Consider the following 13,982-nt stretch of genomic DNA (forward strand, 5'->3'; position numbering starts at 1 on the left):
CCCGGACCTCATGCACCATCACCTTTTCCCCTGCCTCCCCCCGACCAATTAGAACTGGTTTCACTGCTCGACTCCCGTCAGTTACCACTCAGCTTGTCATTCTTTTGACTCCACATACTGAGACACCCATTGTCCCAGCATGCTGGGTCACACCGACCTCTCTCCACTGAACCATGCTAACACATGAAAACATTATTTATTTATTTTCATTATTTATTTTTTTAAACACACGCACATCTGTGGGGTAGTTGGGGAATGTCAAACATAAAACACTCACTAAAAAAGTCCAAATCAGAATGAAAAGGTTTCACACACAATCTTTGAAGCTTTATCAACATTTCTCTTCAAAATATTTGAATATGTTTTCATTTTAAAAACTGTTAAAACTGCTTTAAAATGAAAATTCAGATAGGAAGGAACATTTTCATTAACAAACCTATAAATGCACATCGCATCGACCAAACGCAGACTCTGGCAGTGTATGCACTGAGGAGCAACAGGAAACAGAGGGTCGGTCACAAAAATGTTAAGGAGAAAGATGATAAAGAAAACATATGAGCAGAGATTTCTTTGCTTAGGCTGAGATGGAACCAATACTTGAAAATACACAGAGAGGTACCAAAGCATCACCAATGGAATGACTACCGAGACAAAAAGGTTGAAATCAAAAAGGAATGAGAGTAAGCTTAAATGTTCTAGCTTAATTTTTGTGGCAGATAGAACCCAATCAACAAGGATATGTGCGTTTAAAAAAAAAGTCTCTATATTTCCTTCTCCAGACTAAAACACAATCCCTGGGTTTTCAAACTAAAGCTGGTTGAGCGTTTCCAAAATCTTGTTCCACCCAGAGCAGAATGGACACTGGCACAAAGGTAAAACTCGCATGTCTTCAAACAAAAACGTATTAACAGGGATGTAGCTGATTCCTCTCCTCAGGCATAGACTGAAGTCAGAAAAAAATGTCTTAGATAAAGGAAATCCGAGGAGCTGGTATTTAAAAGTGCATCTCTGCCTTGGCATATTCATACCCCCAACGGGAAAAAAAAGGTTGTGGGGGGTGGGGTGGTTAGCATGCGGCCTTCAGCTCACAGAGCCATGCAACAGACAATCCATCAGCGAGCTAATCAGACTGATCAGGAGCATAGAGCCCCTACGTGCCTGATGACGGCAAGAAGTGCTTAAGCTACAGCATCAAGCTACAGGCTGGTCTGATTTAAGCTACTCTAGCAGTGCTCTTATCAAGACCTGTAGTATTAAAGAGATTGCTACTAGGATCATCTCACTAGCCCCCCTGGCTGAGATCTATGACAACTAGAGCATCACGCCTAGCTGCTACTGTATGCTTCAGCGTTCAGAAAAAGCTTTGTGCAGACAGATTTGCAGACAAATTATTTTAATACAAATTGAAAAGCTGCTAACATTTGCTTAATATTATCAATATAATATTGCTAAAAGGGACCATTTCCAACAGATTTAGCATACAGCCTTTTGGTATGTTTTACTTAAGTGTGAGTGTATTAGTAAGCAGTTTCATTTTTTTGTCTGAATACAAACAGCAATGTAACTGGACTCCTGTTACAGAGTTATAGAGAGGACCGAGCACAAAATGAAGGAGAAGAGTGGGGCAAAGGAAAAAATAACAGAACTGACAGAGCAGATAAGACGAGATTGAAAACAGAAAAAAAAGGAGCCAGTTACATTTTGAAATGGAACACAGAGCATACGGATCTATTTAAGATGTCTAAGATGGAGCTGCTGTTGAGCTGAGATTGCTTGGGGGAAAATGCAAGGCCACAAAATAAAGGCTGAGGCTTTAGCTGATGGAACACTTGCTAATTCGTCAGGCAGTGCTGTAAACTATTGGAGAGCACAGAAAACTGAGAACATCTAAAGCCTAAACGGTACCAGCACAGCTCTGCGTTTGTCCTATGCAGAGCTAAGCACTGCTTTGCAGCCATGTTACATGTCTACATGTTGTAGCCATTTACTTTCACGTAGAGCTGGGCGATATGAGATTTTTTCATATCACGATATGTTTTTTTCATTTCAGGCGATAACGATATCTATCACGATATAAGCCAAATAACTATATTTGTAAGATTTAAATGTGCCGTTGCTCACAAGTAAAATGTGAAATAATCAGCAGCTTGTTTTTATTTAAATATTTATTTCCCATAATAAGTTCAACAGGGTAGATGTACTTAAGGAACATGAGACTTTTTCAGATAAATAAAGGCAAATATTGCAAACTACACAAAAGGCAGCCGCTAAAGCGTTTAAGTTTCAAAATAGAACAAACGAAACAGACTAAATTGTCAATTCCACTTAGAAACAAAATATTAATTCTAAAAATAAATCTGTTTGTTTTACAGAAGAACAGACAAAACTGACTAACTTTTGTCAATATCAAATAAACTGAGAACTAAAAGGAAATTCTCAATCTCTCCTTGTTGTATAGCTGAGCTTTTCAAACAGTTTTAACAGTTACTTTAGTCTGACAAAAGCCGAATGACGAATTAGCGCTTCCAGTCAGAGACTGAGGCTACGTCCACGCGTACACGGGTGTTTTTGAAAACGGAGATTTTCCGTTTTCGTTTTAAAAAATAATCCCGTCCACACATAAAGGCAGAAATGAAGGAAAACGCTATGAACATGCCAAAGCAGCAGGTGGCGCTAGATTCCTAACCGTGCAGAAATGTTGGCCAATCAGAAGTCTAGAAGCCTCGGTGGGAAAAAGTAAACAAAGCTGGGGCATAGAAGCAGAACCGAGTCGTATGTGTGGAGGGACAGTAACTGTGTGTATATGTAAGCATTTAAACACTGCAGAGAGTAGAATTAACAGTATTGTAGAAATTCATTTCACCGAAACAATAACGTGGCGCACAGTGTGACGCATGCACCAGTTTATTGTATTTCCAGACTTGCTTTCGGCACAATTTACAGTGCACGCTACTCTGTTTTTTGTCAGACTTGAAATAGCCGAAATACCTTCACACTACGGAACTTCTATGGCTCTTCCGTTTGACAATCTCTCCGGCATTGGAACCGTCATCTGTTTTCTCTTCGGTCACGCTCGGTTGATTTTTCTAGTCGGCACACTCATTTCCTCCATTACGCGCTGCCTGCTTCCCAAACAAACACACGTGCGGCTTGGCACTTGTGCTGTACGTAACAAGTCACGCGACGTGACGCTGCGGCTGTGATTGGTTCGGCTCTGCGCTACTTAGTTTGGATTGGCTGACCTTTTTTTAAAAAAAAATTTTTATTTTAAGAGGACAAGAGCGGCGAAGTCTATCGCGATAGCTTAATTTCTCTATCGAGTATCGCCCAGCTCTACTTTCACGTCAAGAACATGTGGTACAACCAGTCTGTGCGCTAGTCCTGTTTGTGCTATTGTTGCCGCAGAAAAGATAGAAGTTGTGACCAAGAGCTGAAATGAAACCTAGTGACGCCATCATCTTTGTGGTGATCAATGCTGTTGCCCTCATACCTGTTCAGGTCCACTTTTTCACCAAACGGCACTCTCCCTACGTGTAACGTCTTCCTCGGTGGATTAAGCGCTGCTGTGCACACCTTTCACATAGCCAAATCGTTCAGAGACAGACAGCCATGCTCCGCTGGGCATTCACTGCACCTTTTAGCCCCTTTTATTCATTTATTTATTTGTTTACTCATTTATTTTTTTCACAAAAGAATACATGGCTAAATAAGAACAATGAACTCAGAGTTTAGAAGCAAAAGCTATACAGCTGCTACCTGATTAGGAAAGTTCTATGTGCTTTTGAGTCCATTTGGGCCAATTAATCAGGTCTATGTGAATAAATGTGGGCTAAATGAACACATAACCACACCAATAATGCTTCCAGCCTGATGTTGTGAAGAGAACAAACCATTAAGACACTCCCCAGTGACAGTGAAGGAAGTGAGGTAAACAAACTTTTTGGGGTCTAACAATGCTCTCCCTCTGCATAACTGTGTGTCAGCAGGGATAACAGGAAGGCTTAGCATATTGCTTTTACATCATATTAAGATAACTATGATGCTGTGAGAGGCCTTATTGGATCTCCAGCGGATAACGGCAGGACAGTGTCGAAGTTTCACAGCATTTGCCTGAGTAATTAGGACTTCAGGGGATGATACTAGACACGGAGAAAGAACAACAGCAAAAACGAGAGAAGTGAGAAAGGATGTGGAGAGAGAGAGAGAGATAGCTGAGAGGAAACACAAGGAGCTCCATCAATCCTAAGAAGAAGACAATAAGAAGACAAGATGGGTGCTGGATAAATGCACATTCATATGCATTTAAATTAAAATAGATAACCCCGCGTCTCACCCTGTGATAGCCGTGATAGACCACTGGATCCTTTTCAGTTTGTCTCAGAAAATGCCAGAAAGTGCCATTTCTGACATTTTGTTTATATGTGGCTTTTAATATGTATTAGTGCCTTAGTGCGCAGCCAATCTAATTTATTGGATACTTACTGGTGCAAGGTTTATCTGGCTGATCACCATCCCCACGGTAGTAGCCGTTGCGGCACACGCAGATGGTGGCAGCCTCAGATGTGGAGCGGCTGTTAGGAGGGCACTGTAGACAAAGACTTGGACCTTGGGTCGACTTGAAGGTACCCGGTGGACATGCTGTGACAAGAAAAAAAAACACTGTTAGAACTGTAAAATACAACAAAAAAAGCATGAATTCAATTAAGGCAAGCACAAGGTTAAGCTATTTTTAAGTGATTTTTGTCAATTGCCTTTCTGCAAGTTACTCTTACCCCCTCCCAAACTCCGCTATATTTAACGCATGTCTTATTTTGCTCCTAATGTGGCTGTCATCGCTGGTGCTAGGAGGGTTAATTTATGTGGGACAGCAGTGGAAGATGTTATCAGAAATAGAGGTAATTGGCATGGATGGATGGCTCAAGGATGTGAACACGGTGCTGCAGCTTTGGCTGTATCCTGTACTTCTCCACTGAGTCCTCGCCCTGAATGTTTAGCGGCGAGCTCTGCATATCTATAATACAGGCATATTGATTAAACACAACTTAACTTAACCGAACTCTCTGAACTCAGTGTGATAGAGAGAGGGAAAACCCCAATACCTAAACAGATGTGTCTTGGATTACAGCCACCCAAGGTATTTATTTAATTTTTTTTCTTTTAACAGTGACCGATGGGTTTCAGGTTTCTGAAAAACAGCAGAGTGCACAAAAGCACAAAAGTGTTTTAACGTCTGAATCTTAAGATCTGTAGGCACACAAAGGCTTGGTGAAGAGCTTGCGGTAAATAATGATTTGTGTTCTTCTACAAATTCTACAGGTGTGACACAGCGATTTCAGGTAGTATAGCTGAACAGTTTGTAATCCCTCCTCCAGATAAATCCCACACTCCACCTGAGCTGTCAGATTTATCCAGTGAATGGCCGCCTCAGCCTACAAGACAGCACAAAGTCCCCAGGAATATCTAATGGAAACAGAGTTTGCCCTTACATCAAAAACATTTGGATCCACATTCGATGCTACCTATAGAGCTGAAATACTATACTATATCCAGACAGAGGACCATGCCTGAAACCTGTGCTTAGCTCATATTACTTTGGTTAGTGCATTACTCGCTCCCTCTTTGGGTCTGTTTGCTTTTGACCTGCTGGTTTGTTCTTCTGTTGGTAGACGCTTTTGGTCAATATTAAAATGAGCCGGCTGCGTCTTTGTTTCTAAATTAGGGCATTGTTAGCAGAAGCCTCCACACCCACTGGCACATTTTTGCATTGTGTTTTCATTTGCTTTGCTTAGTAAATTTGACCCCTCACTGTATGCAGACATATTTAAGCGCAGTACTGAATTTTTACTCATTTACGTTTTCCTCGTGCACAGCAGTGTGCAAAAGTTTCGGGCACTTTAAATGTTTTATTCATCGCCTGATACCAGAGCGATTAGGCTCTGATCATTTAAAAGTTATTCTGCAACTTTTAAATGAGTGGGGTGGCTGTAGCTCAGGTGGCAGAGCAGGTCAGCCACTAATCAGAAGGTCGGTGGTTCGATCCCAGGCTGCATCCTGGCTGCATGCCAAATGTCCTTGGGCAAGATACTAACCCCGTGTTTGCCTACTGGTGGTGGTCAGAGGGCCCGGTGGCGCCTGTGTCCGGCAGCCTCGCCTCTGTCAGTGCGCCCCAGGGCAGCTGTGGCTACAATGTAGCTTGCCATCGCCAGTGTGTGAATGTGTGTGTGAATGGGTGAATGACTGAATGTAGTGTAAAGCGCTTTGGGGTCCTATGGACTAGAAAAGCGCTATACAAATGCAGGCCATTTACATGACCACAATCTCAGACAGGCTGCGAGAGTCATACTGGCCTTACTGATAAGAAGAACGAGGATTTCTAAAACAGTCCTGCCAGCACTAGTTTGTGGATGTTGGTGTGACGTGTTAAAGTCCCAAATTCTAAAGGCCACGGTGGACTATGAAGATTATTGTAGCTGATAGCATTGTGCTTAAGTGCAGGCAATAACCTAATCCACTCACCCCAATATCCCAAAAGAATACAAAGAGTTTCTGTGTGGTGTGGAGGGGCTTACTGAGTAAAATAACTATGATCAATGTCCTATGTCTTAGCAGGCTTACTGATGAGGGAGGATGCTCTGGCACTGCTGCATGCCAAAAGGGGAATAAGTTATACATTTAATGGGGCAAGGCTGTGTCTATTTGCCTGAGCGATAGACAGATAAAAACAGTCATTTTATTCATTTCGCTCACAAAGTGAAACACCTACCCAGCACTAAGATGCTTATCAAGAAAAACAATGACAGAGTTTATCAAAATGACGGGCCAGTGGTTTGGCTAAGTATTTCAAATATTAACAGAGACTGCTTAAATCAGTCCATCAACAAAATAGTTTAGTTTAATCTGACTAAGAGCCTTCAATTCTAATATGAACACGTTGCCAAACGGAGAGCTATTTAAACTAACAATGGTAAATGGCCTGTATTTGTATAGCGCTTTACTAGTCCCTAAGGACCCCAAAGCGCTTTACACAACCAGTCATCCACCCATTCACACACACATTCACACACACACATTCACACTGGGGCGCACTGACAGAGGCGAGGCTGCTGGACACTGGCGCCGCCAGGCCCTCTGACCACCACCAGTAGACAACGGGTGAAGTGTCTTGCCCAAGGACACAACGACCGAGACTGTCCAAGCTGGGGCTCGAACCGGCAACCTTGAGCCACTCCCAACTCTTGAGCCACGATCGCCACAATGGCAAGGTGTTGGGCCCATTCTCCCTCACTGCCAGGTCAAACACTAGAAAATATAGCACTGCATGAAAGGGAAACCTCCACTGCTAATTAAACAGGTCTTTGAGTACCTGGTCTTCAGGCTGGTTTTGCGGACTGGTCTCAAAAAGGGATTAATACAGTGGGTGATCTTGTTCATGAGAACTCTCTTCTTACTTTTAATCAACTGAAAAGCAAGTTTGGTCTGACCAATAAGGATTTTTTGAAGTACTTTCAGGTAAAGCACTATATTACTTCTAAATTGAAGGATTTGAATGGAGGGTTTGGTCTTTCTCCTATAGAATCACTCATGGTAAAAACTACCCAACTAAAATGTATCACTAAAAAGATTTATAACATTCTCTCTGATCTTAGAATGGATAACTCTAACAAAATCAAGGGCCAATGGGAATCAGACGTAGGCGCTATAGATGCTGAAGCTTGGGATGAGTTGTGTTGTCGTCCTTTTAAAGCCTTGGCATCTAATTCTATTTGGGAAAGGCAGTTTAAACTTATAAATAGGCTTTATATTACACCCGAGAAGAGACACATAATGTATCCAGCTTTGCCTAATCTCTGTAACAAATGTCAGTCTGCTGTTGGTTCCTTTTTTCATTGTCTGTGGAGCTGCCCTGTTATTCTACAGTTTTGGAGATCACTTATAGACAAGCTATGTACTATATTTAATTGCCGACTGCATCTGGGTCCAAGGACTTGCCTGTTAGGACTGAACGATGAGCTACCTGCCGGCTTTCGCAGCAAAGATCTCCTTCACATACTGCTGCACTACGCTCGAAAGTGCATTATGGTACTGTGGATTTCTGATAAGGCCCCATCTGTCAACCAGTGGCTACAGTCTGTGATATGTATCATGCCAATGGAAGCCTTCTCTACAGCACTTAAGGACAAACCTTTCCTTTTCTATCGCATATGGGACCCTTTTTTGGCCCACCTGAACACTCCTTCTGCTCAGAGGTTGAAATCGGGCTTACGGGATTTAGCCTGGCAACAAAGGGACGATTGTTAACCTTTTTCATTGTTTATTAATATTGCTGTTGGCTTTCTCTTTCTGCCTCCCACGTCCTGCTATACATGTAGATGCATCTTTGTCCTGTGTATGTATATGCTGGTGACTGCTGTTTTCCTGCTCTGCAATTAAAAGTTCAAAAAAAAAAACAAAAAAAAAAAAAACAGGTCTTTGAGACACAATTAAAAATATTATGCTTAAAAAATTAAAAATGCTGGACATTTTATAGATCCTATTTTCTGACATTTATAGACTAGGATTTGGCCAGCCCCTCTTATAAGCTGTCGGGAAGGATTAGCGATAAAGAAAGAATGAGAAGCAAATCAGGTTAAAAAGAGAGATGATTTATATACACACACACACGCACACAAGTGAAGGCGATTCCCAGCGAGCCGCGGTTCTTACATGTCCTTTGGCTGGGCTGACGGACACACTGTGGGCTAACTGACTGACCTTATGTCTAGTCACACAGCAATATTTATCAAACATACATGATCAAACTGCACCAAGTCCAAATAGAAGAAGAACATATTGCTATTGCTATGTCGTGGATGTTTAAGACCTGTCTTGATACAGCAGATGTGCAAGGGTTGTGAAAATGTTACTGCATATAGGCAATAATGTTCCTACGGGTGTGTAGGGGGGCTCTTTTTTTAGTGTGGGACTGATAGTTTGCAAACTCTCTTGACTTGTAACACTGACTCCATGTGTGATGAGATCAAGCTTCTTCTAATACAAGAACATAGAGACTCTATAAAACTCTCCCTGGCCATATGTGGGAGCACATACCAGCTGCAGACCCATTTTATAAAGCAATAACCACCAACAATATCAGAGATTACAAGACGATAAAACGCAGATCAAAAATTCATTTTTAGCAGGAGAAGGGAAGGGATCTTATGTCTCATCATCTTTGCCACATAAAATTCAAACATCGGGGGAGCAGAGCACCGCACGCATGCAGATGGCGTCTCACAAAAGCAAGCGAAAAGCTTCAAATGCATTGCTCGGCTCTTCTGAAAAGGGATCACAATAGGTTGTTCAGCGTGTGTTTAATGGGGTGTGAGGAGAATATGTGCATTGGATTCTGCCCTCGGGTTGTGTGTTTACAGACAGACAGTAGCTGGGCTAGACACTCATAAATGGGAAAAAGTGAGGAGAAAAGCAGGAGAGCCCGTGCTGATTCAGCAGTCTGAGATAGCGGTGCTACAAATGAGTCTCTAAGCAAACCTATGAGCAAAAGAATACACACACACACTCTTAGATTCCTGTACACAACTCATGTAAATGCACACACTCCATAATCCTACGAAAACGCTCCCATACTGGCATCAGTGATATCACGTACTATGACTACAGCTGACCCGATTAAATGAGATGGCGCACCCGCATTTTCCGCCACTGGACTAAAACATGTTTGACAGAACCTGAGATAATTTAATACCTCTCCTTGGGAAAACCGAAGACGCTACAATCAGCATTACAGGAGGTGAGATAAGTGACAACCTGGCAGAAACAAAGCAGCCCCGCAAAGACGCAAGCAAACACTTTAGACACAACATAAGATTAATATCTGTCTAGATTAGAACCCCCGCTCTGGTTTTCTTCCTTAATTGAGGAAAGGTTTGCGCACTATTTGCTCTCAGCAATGACTTAATCCTTAAAACAGACAAAAAAAGAAAGCACAAGCAAAACACAAAAGCATAAAAAAAACAATTATGCAAATGTAACATTTCAATCCATAGGATCTCTTCAGGTAAACTGCCTCGTTCCTTTGCACCATAATGTTTTTTGGGGTTTTTTTTTTTTTTTTTGCTCTGGTGCCTGAAAACCTGTGCCTCGGGCGTACTTGCTGTTTTTCCTCTGTCTTCTCCCTGTAATTGACAAATCGTATGTGCATGAATGTTACCATTAAACTCATCAATTAGCGCCCTACTAGTCTGCCTCACAAAACCAGAAGGAGGAATAGATATGGGCAAAAAGAGAAAGTCAGAATGATAAAGTGATTTGAACTATTATGTCAATAACTCACAAAACCGCAAATGTCTCATTCGAAGAGCAGGCAGCCCCTAGAATGTATCGTTATGCTTTATTGATATTGGAACTGAGCCCAAAATCTTTCTTCCTGATTTGTGAATATTTAGATTGCAGGAGGTCAGGAGTTCCTGTGCCGCAGAAGGGGGATGGAACAAGGTGAAGAAGGAGAGGAAGAAGAAGAAGAAGGACGAGAAGAAAAAGAAAACATGTAGCACGCAGAGCCATAACTCATCAGATGTGTTGGTTTTCAGGGAGATGAAGGCTGTAATATTATATCAACAAGCAATTAGTCTCCCCAGTGGGGGAATAACCCACATTTGAAATGGCTGTATGCAGAAACAAAACATTCAGTCCTCTGAAGTGGTCCCTTCAGGACTCTCTTTGCATTGTTCAATCCTCCTGCTCACTTCTCTTTCCTGACTTCTCTTTGTCTCTCTCCCTGGAATTGCTTTCCCCCCCCACCTTGTACCTTTCCTCCCGTTGTTCCTTTCTCGCCTTGATTGACAGCTCTGAATCTATTCGAAGGCTGGCTGTCTTTCTTTCCCTCCCTCTCTCTCTATCTCACTCTACAGTTAGTTGACGGAGGTATGGCAGCTGTGGATCGCTGCTCACTACTCATGACAGTCTAACTGGGATGACTTCATGTCATAGCAGAGCCTGAGCAGCAGAGTTGAGATGACGATCTCCTCAATGTCATTTTCCCACCTGGTTCAAGATTACTGATAATGACGACAACCTAAATCTCTCCGGCGTTAAGAAGCATGCAGACCACCTTTATACACCAAACTGTTAATTTGGAGAAAATGTTTCGCACAACATTGATGTATCGATTAGGCAGGACAAACAGGAGAAGATTAGCAATATGAGAAAGTCTCTGAGAGCAAGCTTTAAGAATGGTTGATGTGCAGAGCTGCTCAGGGGTTAGGCTAAGCAATATGCTCGGTGAGCGCATAATACAGTGCAAACTGCAGGCAATACATCAAACGTGGAAGCACACTGGGAATGTCTCGCATTAGCTGCATGTGTTTAAGGTGTGAAGTTGCAAAATGTCTATAACCCATAAGAATTGGAGGCAATTGGAGACGTGGGATTAATGGAGGTAGAGTGATAAATATTACATTAGCTTGTCAGGGAAGCATCACTAGGTGTCGGCTAGATAAAATGGAAATGCGCGAGTCAGGGATTGAAGAAAGCCAAAGGATTATGACCAAGACAAGATTGGAAACAGGTCTCCTATGCAAAAACCCAATCAAAGTTACAGTATACTGTACTAAATCCTTTCCCTGACTCTTATATGGGAATGGCTCCCAGGCACGCACGAGGTTTAAAACCGCTGTAAATTGCTTGACAGATAATTGTGGGAAAAGCAATCAAACATGGAGTAGTTGATATGGAGAAGGTTATGTAATAAGTCTGATCATTTCTCAAGGAATTTCCATTTCATGTAATGAAAATCCAGCAATCCAATATAAAGTAAGCAACATCAAAGACGTTTGGTTTCATCAAATAGCTTTTGGCCTGATGTAATCAATATAGCTTTTTTTTTTTAAAAAAAGGAATTCCGACTCTGTCTGTGTGAGGTTTTGATGCAAAGAGGGTGTGTGACCTGCCAGCGACCCTGAAGAACCGCCCTTAACCCCCCCAGTGAACCCTTAACCCCAACCCTCATCCATCACATGGGACATATCAGCCTTTAGAGGCTTTGGATTCATGCATACGCCCACTCACTCACAGACACTCATGCAGACAGACGTATGTCTGGGTCAAGACTCCAGTTGACCCCTATTTTATGATTTTATTGCTGAGGCTCTGAGAAAAACAACACTCTCCTACTAAAACAAGCAGAGGATGTGGTTGCGCCAAGTGCGTGCCTGTGTATTTATGTTTATGTGATATCTAAAAAAAATACATCAATTGAGCGGTGAAATGAACAGGTTCGTTTGACAGAGGGGACACAAAAAGTGTCAGGACAGCCAACACCTTAAAACAAAAAGGCAATCAGCGGTGCAGTGTATTGGTATTCAGCCTTGCTCTTCTGTCATTGTTCATTTTCCAGCCACAATCCACGTAATGAGCTGCTTTTCCAACCCAGGTGTTCCATTTCTTCACAAGGTCATTGAAAAACACAATACAATTATTTGAGACCGACGCATGGGCTGAAACAAAGCCTTGTCAAAATCATCAGAAAATGCCCGCAGGATATTAAAAGTCAGGGTTAAAGTCCTCTCAGGGCTATGATTTATTAATTTATAGAAACTGATTTAAGAATAATTGAGCTTTTTTTTTTCCTCATCACAGGTCAACACTGGCCAGATATTATGCATCTTCTCACAAGTGATCCCATTCCTTCCCTTGTTTTAAAGGCATTCGGAGTTCACAGTGGTGACATCATTTGGCAAGTCTGGTCAGTATGAGTTTCCACTATGCCCTGTCATCGCCTTTTAATCTCAAAGAAAGAGAGAGAATGTAGGAGGGATAAGAGGGAAAGAGAGGTTTTTCAGGAATAAAAGGGACGGTCAAAAAAGGGTGCAGTGCTTAAAGCATACCTCGTCTGCTTTTGTTAAGACCAGCGGTGCTGAAATGTTCCGCCCAAAGAACACTCCCTCTGAACATTAATCATCTGTCCATTCTGGCCCTGTCAGAGCCTGTCATCCAAGGTAAAGCAGGCAGCTAAACCGACAACCACCCACATACACACAAACTCACACGCCCATGAATGTTGCCCACATACAGCTATCCTGAACTTTCTGCTGCCGTAGTCCCAGCCACTGCTCATCTGGACATACCTATTCTTTCAGCTAGCTAATACAGCAATGCCTGATGTTGCAGAAACTTCAGTGAACAATAGCTAAACCCCCTTGAGAAAGCAAGATGTCTTCCAATTAGAGCTGTGGTTCAACACTGAGCTGTATATTGCTGTGTGAGGCAAAATCTCTGTAAGGAATGAAAAAAAAAACAACATGAAAAGTAAAAGAAATTTGCATCCTACTTTAGTTGTAGACACTGAGGTCCTAATATTTAGAAAATTATAGTAATTGAGTCCTGTCACACTCCTGAATGTGAACATGTCCGGAGAAGAAAAGCCATGTCTGACTGGTTTCAATAGATGGCAGTGCAGCAGTGAAATAAGTAAAGGATGAGACAGTGTCCAGTTTAAAAAAAAAAAAAAAGGAGGGAGAGAAATAGGCCTGTGTGTGATTTCTCCAAAATATTCAGTTTGCTTCACATACAGATATGAAATTCAACAGTTTCACTGCTAATGCTAATGAACAGAACATGTGTCTCCCAGACAATGAATAAAGGATAACACATTCTGCTCCAAATTAATTTGTGTGTGCACGTATCTGTGCATGTGCGAGTCTTAACAAACCAGCAAACAATTTAGCAGACAGCCCACGCCCTTGGGCAGGCTGTTACCATAGTAACCTTACAGCCAGTATTTTTTTGGCCCACACTTTTCCTTTGAACAGCCGGCCAATGACAGACCAGCTGACTGGGAAATCTGGCTTTCTGAAAGCACATGCATGAATTGTGTGTCCTCATGTGCACGTGCATCCGTGCTTGCGTATGCGTGTGTATAATACGAGCCCGATACAGATCGAGGGAGCCAAACGATGCTTTAGCTCCATATAGACTCGAGTGGCACG

At 42.1% G+C, this 13,982-nt stretch overlaps 1 protein-coding gene across 2 annotated transcripts in view; it reads right to left on the minus strand.

The window, feature by feature from the left end:
• ephb1 (EPH receptor B1) overlaps nt 1-13,982 on the minus strand; it is a 182,647-nt gene that overhangs the window by 70,910 nt on the left and 97,755 nt on the right. For both annotated transcript variants that reach the window (XM_080861417.1, XM_080861416.1), the window contains exon 4: nt 4,483-4,638. In XM_080861417.1, the coding sequence (XP_080717543.1) occupies nt 4,483-4,638 (156 nt within the window). The remainder of the gene's footprint in view (nt 1-4,482; nt 4,639-13,982) is intronic.

Source organism: Rhamphochromis sp. 'chilingali', assembly GCF_963969265.1.
Source record: "Rhamphochromis sp. 'chilingali' genome assembly, chromosome: 16".
Taxonomy (NCBI): domain Eukaryota; kingdom Metazoa; phylum Chordata; class Actinopteri; order Cichliformes; family Cichlidae; genus Rhamphochromis; species Rhamphochromis sp. 'chilingali'.